Genomic DNA, 13,206 nt, shown 5'->3' with positions numbered 1-13,206 from the left:
GGGAGGAATAAGGAGGGAGAGAGAGACAGAGAGGGATGGGCTTAGGTACTAATCTAACAAAACGTGCAATATCTTTCTGAGGAAAACACAAAATTTAAACTAAATAAATCAAAGAAGATCTAAATAAATGGAGAAATGGTTCAAGGATAGGAAGACCCAAGATTGAGATATCAGTTCTTCCCAACTTGTTCTATAGATTCAATGCAATCACAAAAATCTTGATAAGTTATTTTTTATCTCAACAAACTGATTCTGAACTTTACATGGAAAGACAAAAGACCTGGAATAGTTAACATATGTACTATTCTGGAGAATAACCAGTTGGAGGATTGACATTACCCAAATTCAAGACTTACCAGGAAGGTACAGTAATCGAGACAGTGTGGTATTGGCAAAAATATAGATTAATGGAGTAGAGTAGAGAGCCCAGAAATAGGTCCATATGAATATAGCCAACTGGTCTTTGAGAGGAAGCAAGGGTTACTTTATTGCAGAGGCAATAATTTTGAACAAATGGTGCTAAGACAATTAGACATCCACATCTACTGTTCACAAAAATTAATTCAAAATGGATCATTGATATAAATATAAATATAAAACTATAAAACTTCTAGAGGATAACATAGGGAAAATATGGATGATTTTATGTTTGGCAATGTATTTTTAGACACAAACTGAGAGAAAATATTTGCAAAACACATAAACCTGATGAAGGACTTTTATTTGAAATACACTAAGGGCTTTTAAAATTCAACAATAAGAAAACAATCCAATTAAACAATGAGCAAAACTGTAGATATCTCACCAGACAACAAATAAGCATATGAAGATGTCCGACGTCACATGTCATTAGAGAATTGTGAACTAGGACAGCAATGAGATAGCACTACATGCCCATTAGAACGGCTAAAATCCCAAAAGGCTGGCAACACCTAGTGCTAATTAAGATGTGGCACAGAAGGAGCTCTCATATATTGCTGGTGTGAATGTCAAGCAATGCAGTCACTTTGGAAAGCAGTTTGCTAGTTTCTTACAGAACTAAGAATAGGCTGTCTTTGTGATCAAATAATCCATCTCTGAAGCATTTACCCAAATTTGCTCAAAACTTGTGTTCATACAAAATCCTGTACATCAGTGTTAATATCAGCTTTATTGCTATTTGCTCAAAGTTATAAGCAACTAAGATTAAGATGTCATTCAAAAAGTGAACTAGACAAACTGTGGTGCATCTGTATAATAGAATATTATTCAGTATCAAAAATGAGCTAACACACCCCAGAAAAGCTTGGAGGAAACTTAAACGCATATGGCCAAGTGAAAGAAGCCAGTCTACAGAGGCAGTCTACCATGTGATTGCAACTAAAGGACATCCTGGAAAAAGCAAAGCTTTGGAGGCAATAAAATAATCCGTGTTTGTTAGGAGTTTAGGGGGAAGGTGTAGAGATAGGTAGGATGGGACTTTTAGGGCAGTGAAACAACTCTATTAGGAGACAATGAAGAGTTCATGGCATTATGCTTTTTTCAATGCCCATGTAACTCTATATAACCCATATACAGCAAAGCTGACTGCAAACTATGGACATTAATTAATAATATATCAATAAAAGCCCCTCAGTTGTAACAAGTGTGCACACTAATGCAAGATATTAATGATAGAGGAAACTGATGAGGGGAGATTAGGAGGTTTGTGGGAACTCTGTAGTATTTGCTCATTTTTCTGTAAATTAAAAGCTTTTCTAAAAATTAAAGTGTATTTACTTAATTTAATGTTCTCTCTTTTTATTACTATACATTAGTTATGTAAAGGGAATTTCATTGTGATATTTGTCTTTTTTTCTTTTTTGGGGCTGGGATCGAACCCAGGGCCTCGCGCATGCTAGGCAAGCACTGTACCACCGAGCTACATCCCAGCCCGTCATTGTGATATTTGTATACATGTGTATAATGTACTTTGATTAAATTTACCCCTTCCATTGCTCTCTTAGTCCCCCTCCCCCCCTTAAATAATTTAACTTGCTTCATTTTTCTGCTTTCATACATACCTATGCAGTACTTTGATCACTTTCACCTCCCTTTATCCTCTCCTTTTACCCACTGCTGGCTCCCATACCTACCAGTCTATCTGTTTCACACTCGCATTGTTTATTTTAAAGTGTATTAATTATAAAAGCCAAAACAATACAAAATGACCAGGCAGATTTGACTAGGAACAAGGCAAAAGTTTTAGAAATAAAAATATATAAACATTGAAATTAGCAGATTAGATCTAAGTAAAGTAAGAATTGGTCAACAGAACAAATTGCTAACTACATCACAGAGAGAAAGGAGAAGAAAATAAAGTGGCAAAAAGACATCGATTAAGGATGAACTAAAAAGATGTAACAATTGGAGTTCTCAACTCAAAGAAGTAATGATAAAGATTAGAAATATTTTAGAATTTTTATACACAGTGTGCAATTATTAAGATAAATAAGGAAGACATTGTTGGATAGGTTGTGATGAAATTTAAAAACCTACTTAAAAGTAAGAAATCATTTTCTGTATAAAACAAAAATTTTATAATGGATTTCAGGAGAGGAGTGACTAGATTTAGTGTTCTAGGCCACTACATTATTTGGTAAGAAAGTTAAGACTTTAAGTTGTTAAGTATGTATGATAAAATATCATAGAAAACTAATTGAAGCATAGAAATACAACTACCAAACCAATAAACAGGTATAACTAAGTTATAAAATGAACAGCAATAACAATATACCTAATCAACTAATTTTTTAAAGTGGAAAGAAAGGAGAAAATAGTAAACTAAATCATGACAAAAAGAAAGCATCATGTCCAAACATAACATAAAATATAACACAAAATAAAAGCACAACAAATAAAAATGCATTAAACTTTCTAGTAAAAGTACAGAGATTTTCATATTGAATAAAATAAATTCTAGCATCATTTACAGAGATCTATCAAAGTAGTAAAGGCACAGTTGAGAACAAAAGGATGGAAAGAGATACACAAAGATCAAGAAAATCTTAGGTAGCTAGGCTAATACAGGTTGAAATTTGAAATGCTTTGGACCAAAAGTGTTTCAGATTTCACAGTTTTTCAGATTTTGGATTATCTGTATGGACTTTTACCAATTGAGTATTTCTAATCCCAAAAACTGAAATATGAAATGCCTCCTGATCTGAAATGTGTTAAGCATCATGTCAGCATTGTAAAAGCATTCCAGATTTAAAATTTTTAGAATTAGAGTGACTAAACAAAGTAGGCTTTATTTCAAAAAGCTTTATTACCAATAAATAGGGTCACTTCTTATTGATAAATGGCGTATCAGAAAGATCCAGTAGTTGCAAAATAACTTCATACTTATAAGAATAAAAATGATGGAGCTAAGGGGTATACAGACAAATCTCCCACCAAGGTGGGAAATTTCAACATTGCTTTCTTAGTTATCACAGGACAGATAAATAATGTTAAAGATGAAGGTGGCTGAACAATACATTTCACAAGATTGGTATAATAGATACATGTAGAAATCTGCAACCAGTAATTAGTAATTAGGGCAAGTAAAAAAAAATCTTAAGAATGGAGACATGAAAACTCCAGGCTAGTGTTTACCTCTAGTGTCAGGGAGGTCAGGCTGGAAGATAGGATAGGGAGAAACACGCAAGTAGCTTCAGTGACACTGCTAATAGTCTAGTGTTTCAGTGGTGTGCTCATGGAGTATGTAACATGGTGGATCCTAACTTACATTTATGGTACGCAGTTCCTTTAGTATCTGTTAATACAAAGCATAAGAAAAATACATTGTCCAAATACAGTCTTTATTCTTCAGTGTGTTTCAGATTTTTTTATCTTGGTGCAAGAGGTATTGTATTTCTAATCTTATCAGGAGAGATGTTAGACAGTGATGCATGTTCTCTCTCAGCAGACATTCCATTGCAGTTAGCAGTAACTACATGCCTACCACATCCATTATGTCTTTTAATACCAACAACAACCCATAAAATGTCAAAGGACAGTTTTTCACAACCATGGAAATAAAGTTAGGTTTATAGGCTAATTGGTCCTATCCTCTTAGAAGCCTGGAGTAGACAGGTACTTTTTCCATGAGCCGTCTGTTTCTTTTGCTTCAGTTACAGCTCCACATAATTATATAATGGCATAAGTGAATACTTGTATATTTTACAAAGAAGAAACTAAGCCCTAGTCAGATATAGGGTCAGATGGCTTTTTTACATTCAAAGAGCTCTACAATAGAAAAGGCCACATTTTTCTTCATACCTACTCTGAAATTCAGCAAGCTGCAAAGCAGATTTTTATTCTAGTTTCTCATTTCTTGGAGTTGAAATGGTAGGTCCATTTTAAAATGAATAATTTTGGGCAGCATTGGGCAATATTTTAAGGTGGACCTTGAATTGTTTATTTCATTTCCCACAAATTCATATTTAAAACAACTTTTGTGAAAAGGAAAGGGTACTTATTCTTTCATTTAGCAAACTTGTTTTGGGCATTTACAGTATGAAAAATAGGCACCAAAAATAACACTAATTTTTGAACTCTTTTTAAAATTTTTCATTCTGAAAAAATTTAGATTCACAAAATAAGCAAAAAATATACAAATGATTCCCATATAATCCTCACCCAGATTTTGTTTCTTGTGGTATGGTATTGCAGATTGAAACCAGGGCCTCACACTTGTGTCCTGTACCATTTGAGCCATACATTCAACCCTTTGGGTTTTTATTTTTTGTTTTTGAGATGGGTCTCTTTAAACTTTGTCCAGCTGATCTTGAACTCATGATCCTATGTCTCCACCTCTTGAGTAGCATGAATCACCACATCTGACTTTCCAAATGTTCTTACATAACTAAATATAGTAAAAATCAGGAAACTGACATTGATACGATATCGGACCTAAAGACCTTAATTAAACTTTACCAGTAATCCCAGTAATACATTGATAGAAGATCGGATATAACCTAAAGACCTTAATTGCACTTTACCAATAAACCCAATAATACATTTTTCTGGTCCAGGAGTCAATCCATAGTTACGTGATACATTTAACTTTTATGTCTCATTAGTGACCTTCAATTTGGAACAATTTTTTAAAGTTTTTGTTTTTCATGACCTTGCTACTTTGGAGAAATACGGACAGATAACTTTGTAGGATGTGTTTTAATTTGGTTTTGCCTGATGTTTCCACATGATCAAACCCAGGTTAAATATTTTGGGTAAGAACAGCACAGAGTGATCTTACGTCTTTCTCATCACATCATATCAGGAGCACATGATGTCAATTTGTCCCATTGCTGGCCATGTCAACTTTGATCACTTGATTAAGAGGGTATCTGCTAAGTTTTTCCAATGTGAAGTTACTGTTTTTCCCCTTTGAAATTAACAAGGATCTTTTTTTTTCCTTTTATTATTCATATGTGCATACAAGGCTTGGGTCATTTCTCCCCCCTGCCCCCACCCCCTCCCTTACCACCCACTCCGCCCCCTCCCTCTCTCCCCCCTCAATACCCAGCAGAAGCTATTTTGCCCTTATCTCTAATTTTGTTGTAGAGAGAGTATAAGCAATAATAGGAAGAAACAAGGGTTATTGCAGGTTGAGATAAGGATAGCTATACAGGGCATTGACTCACATTGATTTCCTGTGCGTGGGTGTTACCTTCTAGGTTAATTCTTTTTGATCTCACCTTTTCTCTAGTTCCTGGTCCCCTTTTCCTATTGGCCTCAGTTGCTTTTAAGGTATCTGCTTTAGTTTCTCTGCGATAAGGGCAACAAATGCTAGCTCATTTTTTAGGTTTCTTACCTATCCTCACCCCTCCCTTGTGTGCTCTCGCTTCTATCATGTGCTCATAGTCCAATCCCCTTGTTGTGTTTGCCCTTGATCTAATGTCCACATATGAGGGAGAACATACGATTTTTGGTCTTTTGGGCCAGGCTAACCTCACTCAGAATGTTCTCCAATTCCATCCATTTATCAGCGAATGATAACATTTCGTACTTCATGGCTGCATAAAATTCCATTGTGTATAGATACCACATTTTCTTAATCCATTCGTCAGTGGTGGGGCATCTTAGCTGTTCCCATAACTTGGCTATTGTGAATAGTGCTGCAATAAACATGGGTGTGCAGGTGCCTCTGGAGTAACCTGTGTCACAGTTTTTTGGGTATATCCCCAAGAGTGGTATTGCTGGATCAAATGGTAGATTGATGTCTAGCTTTTTAAGTAGCCTCCAAATTTTTTTCCAGAGTGGTTGTACTAGTTTACATTCCCACCAACAGTGTAAGAGGGTTCCTTTTTCCCCGCATCCTCGCCAACACCTGTTGGTGGTGGTGTTGCTGATGATGGCTATTCTAACAGGGGTGAGTTGGAATCTTAGCATGGTTTTAATTTGCATTTCCTTTATTGCTAGAGATGGTGAGCATTTGAAATTAACAAGAATCTTGAGGAGAAATGCTTTCAGACTGCATGAACATCCAGTTTTTCATTAAAGCTCTGCCCACTAATTTTAACACCCATTTACCTGTAACAGTGGGGTTTGACAAATGGTGTTATTCCTCCACATCTCCTACTTGGAATCTTACTGGGAAGAGCTTTTGCTTACCTCCTACTTATTTATTTATTTAAAAATTATACTACTGTTGACTCTCAGATACCTTTGTCATTCTATGGATAAAGAATTATTTATTGTATTGTTTAAATGATCCCAGAATTATCCATTGGAAGCCTCTTAATATTGGTTCCAGTGTCCTTTTATTGTATCCCCTCCAATGTTTGATCATTTGTTGATTTCTGGCACTGTAATGTTCCAGGTCTACTCATATTATCCCTGCTACAGCCCTGAAATAAACCATTTCTCCAAGAAGACCTGGCCAAAGAAAAATGCACAAATAGAATTGTATATGAGGGAAGAATATTTACCATCTGGTTCCAATGAATTCTTTTTAAGTTTTTAAAAAAGTTTTAAACTTTTAGGTTTTTTTTCTTATTATTTTTCTCTTACATAGGCGAGAATAAAGAGATGGGGAAAATAACAAAACAAGAATTTAAATGTAGCAAAACAATTTTTTTATTCCTTATCCTTCTTGTTTTGGAGGTCTATGTAACTGAAAGGGATGATGCTGTTGAATGCAACCCAAGTGCTCATCAGCTGTCATGCATGAACCTGGGGCATCACTTTTGTCATAAATACATTCCAGATTGTAAGCACATCTCTAGCTGGTTCACTACCAGTATTTATGGTTCTTCTTGCATGCATATTCTCACAATTGAAAAGTTTGAAAGCTCATAATTCTGCAGAAAGAGTATGGCCACCTTTTTGTTTCATAATCACAAAAATACTTTCATTTTTAGTTTTATAAATATTAACTAGATTGATCAACCTAATGAACATCTTTATTTATTCAGTCTGTCCTTAAAATCACACACACACAGGAGTCATAGAAAGTAAATTTTTACCCACAAATATCATAAAGGATAAAAGAATTATCACATGCTCTTCTACTAAAAAATGATGGTCCAGGTCCTTGTTGAAAAATGATGAAATCCTTCCTGTTGAACAACTAATGGGTTAGATTATCCTGTTTCCTTTTCATCTTTATGAATATACTATTGATTCTTGGCAAACTTTTATTTTTCAGTGTTGGTGATCAAACCCTGGGCCTTGTGTATGCTAGGCAAGGCTCTACCACTAGCAACATCCCCAGCCTGATTCTTTGATTAAAATTTGAGAAAATTTATCCTAAAGGCTCATAGAACAAGATTTTGCTTAGTCAATTTCATCCTCACCAAAATTTCTTAAGTGTTTGTTTCTTTTCCTTCATCTTTTTACTCATCTAATAATTGGGAAATGTCTATGTTTTAATAGGCAAAAAAATTAGTAATTGTGAATCCTTAACTGTGTGGGGTGAAAACTAAAAAGAGTATGACAAAGATGATGCCTCTGAACTTGTTTTCCACCTTCTTGAAAGATTATGTATTATATTAGACTGAATAATTCAAAAACTGAAGGATGATATAACAATGTGACTTTATTCGTTTCTAAACAATTCTGTAGTTTTGTTGCTTCCTTATTATTTTAGTCTTTTAAACACAGTTGGAAATAATTGATGAGTGATGACAAAATAATTCCTAGGATGATAGCAAAATATTTCACTATCTGGGAAATGTAAGATCATTTAAATACTTTAATGTATTTTATATCTTAAAAATGACTAATGGATGGAAGTGATAGTAGGAAAAATGAGTATCATACTTCTTTGGAAGACCTCTAAGAAATAGTAAAAGTCATGAAATATTGATCCTTGCAAATAGTTAGAAATGCTTCACAAAGAAACTTGGCCCAGCAGACCTTGACATTATTTCAAACATTAAGAAGTTTAGTTTAGTTGTATAGTGAATAAAAGAAGAAGGAACACTGGTAAGACCTCTTCTTTAAACCTGATACTACTACTCTCACTGGTTGGCGTGTTCACTAATAGTGAGAGCACTATATTTAGTCTTTGGATGCCATGGAAGCAAAAATACCATGGAGGAAATTTATGACTTGGGGATGAGGCTGTTTAAATTCTCTATTTTATTAACACTAACAAGTGGACAGAATTAGTAGTATTACCAAGTGTTTCTGTTCTGATTGAACATTGACTGGCTTCTGATCAGCCATGTCACAGATACTATTCTGTTGTCTCCTCCCTTAGATCTTTATTAACAACGAGTGGCAGAACTCAGAAAGTGGGAGAGTGTTCCCTGTCTATAATCCGGCCACAGGAGAGCAGGTGTGTGAAGTTCAAGAAGCAGACAAGGTACGTCTTTCTAAGAAAAATATTCCCTTTGAAATAACCACTGTCAAACAGCAGAACGGTGATGTTCAAGTATCGCTTTTTCCACAAGAGCAGATGGTACTTCCTTTCTTTGGATTGCATCTCTCCTTTTGATTGTGTCTTCTCTCTTAACAGGCAGATATAGACAAAGCAGTGCAGGCAGCCCGCCTGGCCTTCTCTCTTGGCTCAGTGTGGAGAAGGATGGATGCTTCAGAAAGAGGCCGTCTTTTGGACAAGCTCGCAGATTTGGTGGAACGAGACAGGGCACTTCTTGCGGTAAGTAACCTCAGAAAACAGCAAGTTTTACTGCAGAAGTTTTACCATTCCACTGGAATTTGGGTTCTCCAGTGTTTCTGAAAGCGTGCTGGGAAGCAGACCTGGGGCACAGGAATGCACAATCCACATGGGAAATGAGAGATGCTTGGATTTGGGCATCAGATAGGGAAGTGGAAGATCAGCTGAGTATCCCGTCTCATTTTAAAGAAAAAGCCATAGCGCTGCATTTAAAGAAAATACATAGCACTGCATGACTATGAGGCTCTGCCCTTCTCACAGCTCCTCCCACTTATTTGACTGACAAAGTAGAATCCATCAAGCAACAGGAGAGTCACCAGGCTGTTTGCAGAAGAGCAATACCAAGTGACTCATTTGACAGTCAAATAGCACTAGTTTTTACCTGCCCAGAGGTAACCCTGGTTACCTTGACTTTAGAAGCAAAGAGATGAGAACTCACACATTCTGCTGTGTTTGTCCTAGAGAGACGGAAACTTGTTTTCACTAGAACAGTCATTATTCTCACAGAAGCTTCTGTCCTAGAGGGATTTGTCATTGTTGCTGATGCTGTTTGTTTATAAAATAAAAGCTAATTCTTAAGAGAGTGTAGACTTTTTGGAGAGTGAAACCATGTAGATTTGTGAACATCTTCTCCAATGACTTGGTTATTGACTTGACTTTACTCTATGCTGTGTAAAACCTAACTCTATATTAGCTACATGGATAATGTAATGACCATCTTATGATCACATAAAGCACTGGGAAATAATTTGATTTCCTCTTATAAAGATGAGTTAGTGCACAACATTAAGTAACATTTTAAAATGAGTTTCATCTTATACATATAGTAAGTAGATAAATCACACTGTAAATAACAGTATTTATATCTCATTGAATGGAAAATGTTTCAATTTTAGCTTTGTCAGTAAAGCATTGTGTAATACTGTTAATTTTATTAACAATCTGTGTTAATAAAATGTCCCTATAGAGAAAAACTGAAGTTGCAAGCATAAACTTTTGTTTATTTCACTTGTTAATCTTATAATACCTTTAACAGATCTCAAGTCAAAATACTCTGATTTCATTGTGTTCATTTGTTATTGTTTTCATTCTGGAGTTAATCAATTTAGGAGCATGTCATTAAAATAATGTTTATAATGTAAAGCTGTTTAATATTGTTATCTTTTATTAAATGGACCAGATACTTTACTCTTAATAGATAATGGTTGTTAACATAAATGTTTACAAAGAAAAAAAAAAAAAACCCAGCCTCTAAGTTGTTAAAGTCTGGGTTTCCCTAGAGGAGATCTTGTTTATTTGGTGGTAATAAATAAAGTTGCTGTGCACTGTGAATATTCCTCTTCTCAGCAGGGGTCTTGGCAGCCGTGGAGAACATTTTATATTCTCATCAATTGCATTAAAAAGCCCATGTCCCCATTTCTCTTTATGGATTCAGATTACTAAGGTAGATTCCAAAAACTCCCTATTCATCTCTGGTTATTAATATAACAGAAGGTGGTTTGACAAGCAGAACATTTCTTTATTATCAGTTAAAGAAGGGTTGTGTTTGTGTATTTAGACAGTGAAAGTACAAAGTCACAAGAACATGCACATATAGACGCATTGTGATTTTCACTAGAAACTAAATGAAACTCACAATATAGAAATCTCTTTGGGATATCAGAGTTGAAAATTATCATTCACATTCATTTGCTTTGTCTCTCTTCCTCTTTTCTTTTGCTCCAGAAACTATTTAGTGCATCCCTGGAAAGTTCTAGGGACTTAATTCCTCTCCATTTCTTTTCCTACAGACGATGGAATCCCTAAATGGTGGCAAGCCATTCCTGCAAGCTTTTTATGTGGATTTGCAGGGCGTCATCAAAACCCTTCGGTATTATGCAGGTTGGGCTGATAAAATTCATGGAATGACCATTCCTGTAGGTATGTATGACCTGAGTATATCAAAAGGGAAAGTGAGATTCCACCAGAAACACACTTTCACCATTGAACACAAACAGCAGCCACATAACGATGCAGGTTTAAGACACTTTTAGCAGCTCGAACAGAGAATAGAGCCAAATTGTCACTAACCCAGACGATGCCCCCATTTCTTTATATAGATAGTCTACATAAAAGGGTAGTGACAAGCAACTTAAATCAGGAATAAGTATACATGTGTTAGCTGATAAGTGCTAGGTTAGGTGCTGGGGGCATGGAAGAGTGTTGGGCAAGGGAGAAGTCAGGGAAAATTCCAAGAACATTAAGACTTTAGTCCTTATCCTCCTGAAACATAACATCTTCCTTTTTGGACGGAAATACTCCAAAATGTTAATGGTTGTTGTCTTTGAGTGTTGAGATTCTGGATAAATTTTTACTTCTTTTTAGTATTTTCTATTTTTATATTTCCTATACCAACTATGAATTACTTGCATAATCTGTAAAGACCATAATCCTGACTTTTTTCTTTATATATTTTTAACAACCAGGTCAGAAGATAAAACCGACAACCGCAAAACAGTGAAGGGTCTCTACCAGAGAATTCCAGTTAGATGCTAAGTTGTGCCAGAACTGAGGCCCTCAAAGGCAAGGGGAGAGTATCTGAGACTGAAGGAGTTGGCTGCTTTCACAGCCACCCCAAGAGTGCTGTGAAAGCAGTGCTCTATTATTACACCCTCGGTTTATGGAGGAAGAAACTGAGGACTGAAGAAGTTAAATAGTTTTCCTAATTCATAAATGTAATACATGTTAGAGCTAAAATTTTGACATAAGAGCTTCCATTCTTAATCACTTCACAGGAGGATTCATTTTAGTTTCTGGGTAGAAGAAATATTACATGAAAGGGACAGACTAAAGAGACACGAGAAGCCACTTGCTTATTGAGTACCTGGAGTACGCTAGTAGGGTCCTGGGGAAAGGTCACCTAAGGGAGGCCATAATTATTTCCATATTTATTCTCAGATTTGTACAGCTCATTTGTGTTTGTTATTTGTAAGACCATAATTTAGCATGTGTCTGATTTTGTCTTTGCATACTCAGCTTTTTCCCACAGTGATGTCTGACTATAGGATGGCCGTTAGCCTTTCCATGGCATCTTTATTGTGTACTAGCATTTCTCTGCAAAACATCCTGATTGTTTTGTTTAGAATTACAACATAAATCCATAATGTGCTTGTAGTTCCCCAGCATTTGAGAGTGTAAACTGCTCGTTCACGTACAGGGGCTGGTAATTCTGTGTGTGATCCTGAGAGGCAGGCTGGATTTAAAGAGATAGTATGCCCATTTTATAGGTAAGAAAATGAGATACTAGGGGCTTAGTGTCTTAAACAAGGGCATGTGGGTAAATTCAAACCCAAGTCTCTTTCTGCCTAATCCACTGTAAACCTTCTTATAGAAACCAGTTCAGCAGGGTAGGGGGTGAAGAGGCTGCTTACCCTGATAAGGGCTTTATCCCCCCTCTGCAGATTTTCAGATTATTATATATTTGATTCTCGTTATTCATGGAAGTTAACATTCTACAAAGTTGCCATGGACACCAAATTAGCGAATACTGAAATATTGCTTCTAGAGGAAATACAGTGTTAGGTTCCTACAAGCTTCTAGTCAGAATATTTTTGTTATCCACTCAGAATCCTACCTTGTTTTATGTGTGTCTCTGTTGAAAGACCCTTTGTTTAATATATATTGTTGATTTATAAATATTGAATTCATGGCCAGCCAGCCAACAGCACTAAAACTCATGCCTGAACAAAGGTGGTCTAGCACAAATATTTTCTCCTTGAAGCATGTCACTACCTTCTTTCACTTAGGAACATTAGACAGCATGTCAGTACTATGCTTATGAGACAGGTCAGCAAAATTGTGAGCAGCATATCCGTGGCATTAAATAGATTACAAAAAGATACTGTTTTACAGTGTGAAACCTGAAGTAGGAATTCAGAGGGTCAGGTCACCTTGTTTAATGTGTGCCTTCAGCCACCCATTTATTTTTTCCTATTTTGCATGTATATGCTTGCAAATGACTGAAAGTGCTACAGTTACTGAGATTTGGATTGCAAATAAATTTTACTAAGTAGGCAAGTTCTCAAATACAGAATCCACAG

The 13,206-nt window shown here is 35.8% G+C and overlaps 1 protein-coding gene across 3 annotated transcripts in view; it reads left to right on the top strand.

The window, feature by feature from the left end:
- Positions 1-13,206, top strand: part of Aldh1a2 (aldehyde dehydrogenase 1 family member A2) — an 87,058-nt gene that overhangs the window by 30,386 nt on the left and 43,466 nt on the right. For all 3 annotated transcript variants that reach the window (XM_074066058.1, XM_074066060.1, XM_074066059.1), the window contains exons 2-4: positions 8,711-8,815; positions 8,969-9,109; positions 10,918-11,047. In XM_074066058.1, the coding sequence (XP_073922159.1) occupies positions 8,711-8,815; positions 8,969-9,109; positions 10,918-11,047 (376 nt within the window). The remainder of the gene's footprint in view (positions 1-8,710; positions 8,816-8,968; positions 9,110-10,917; positions 11,048-13,206) is intronic.

The sequence above is a fragment of the Castor canadensis genome, chromosome 2 (genome assembly GCF_047511655.1).
Source record: "Castor canadensis chromosome 2, mCasCan1.hap1v2, whole genome shotgun sequence".
NCBI lineage: Eukaryota > Metazoa > Chordata > Mammalia > Rodentia > Castoridae > Castor > Castor canadensis.
The sequence above is the reverse complement of the archived record's forward strand: the minus strand, read 5'-3'. Positions and strand labels throughout refer to the sequence as shown.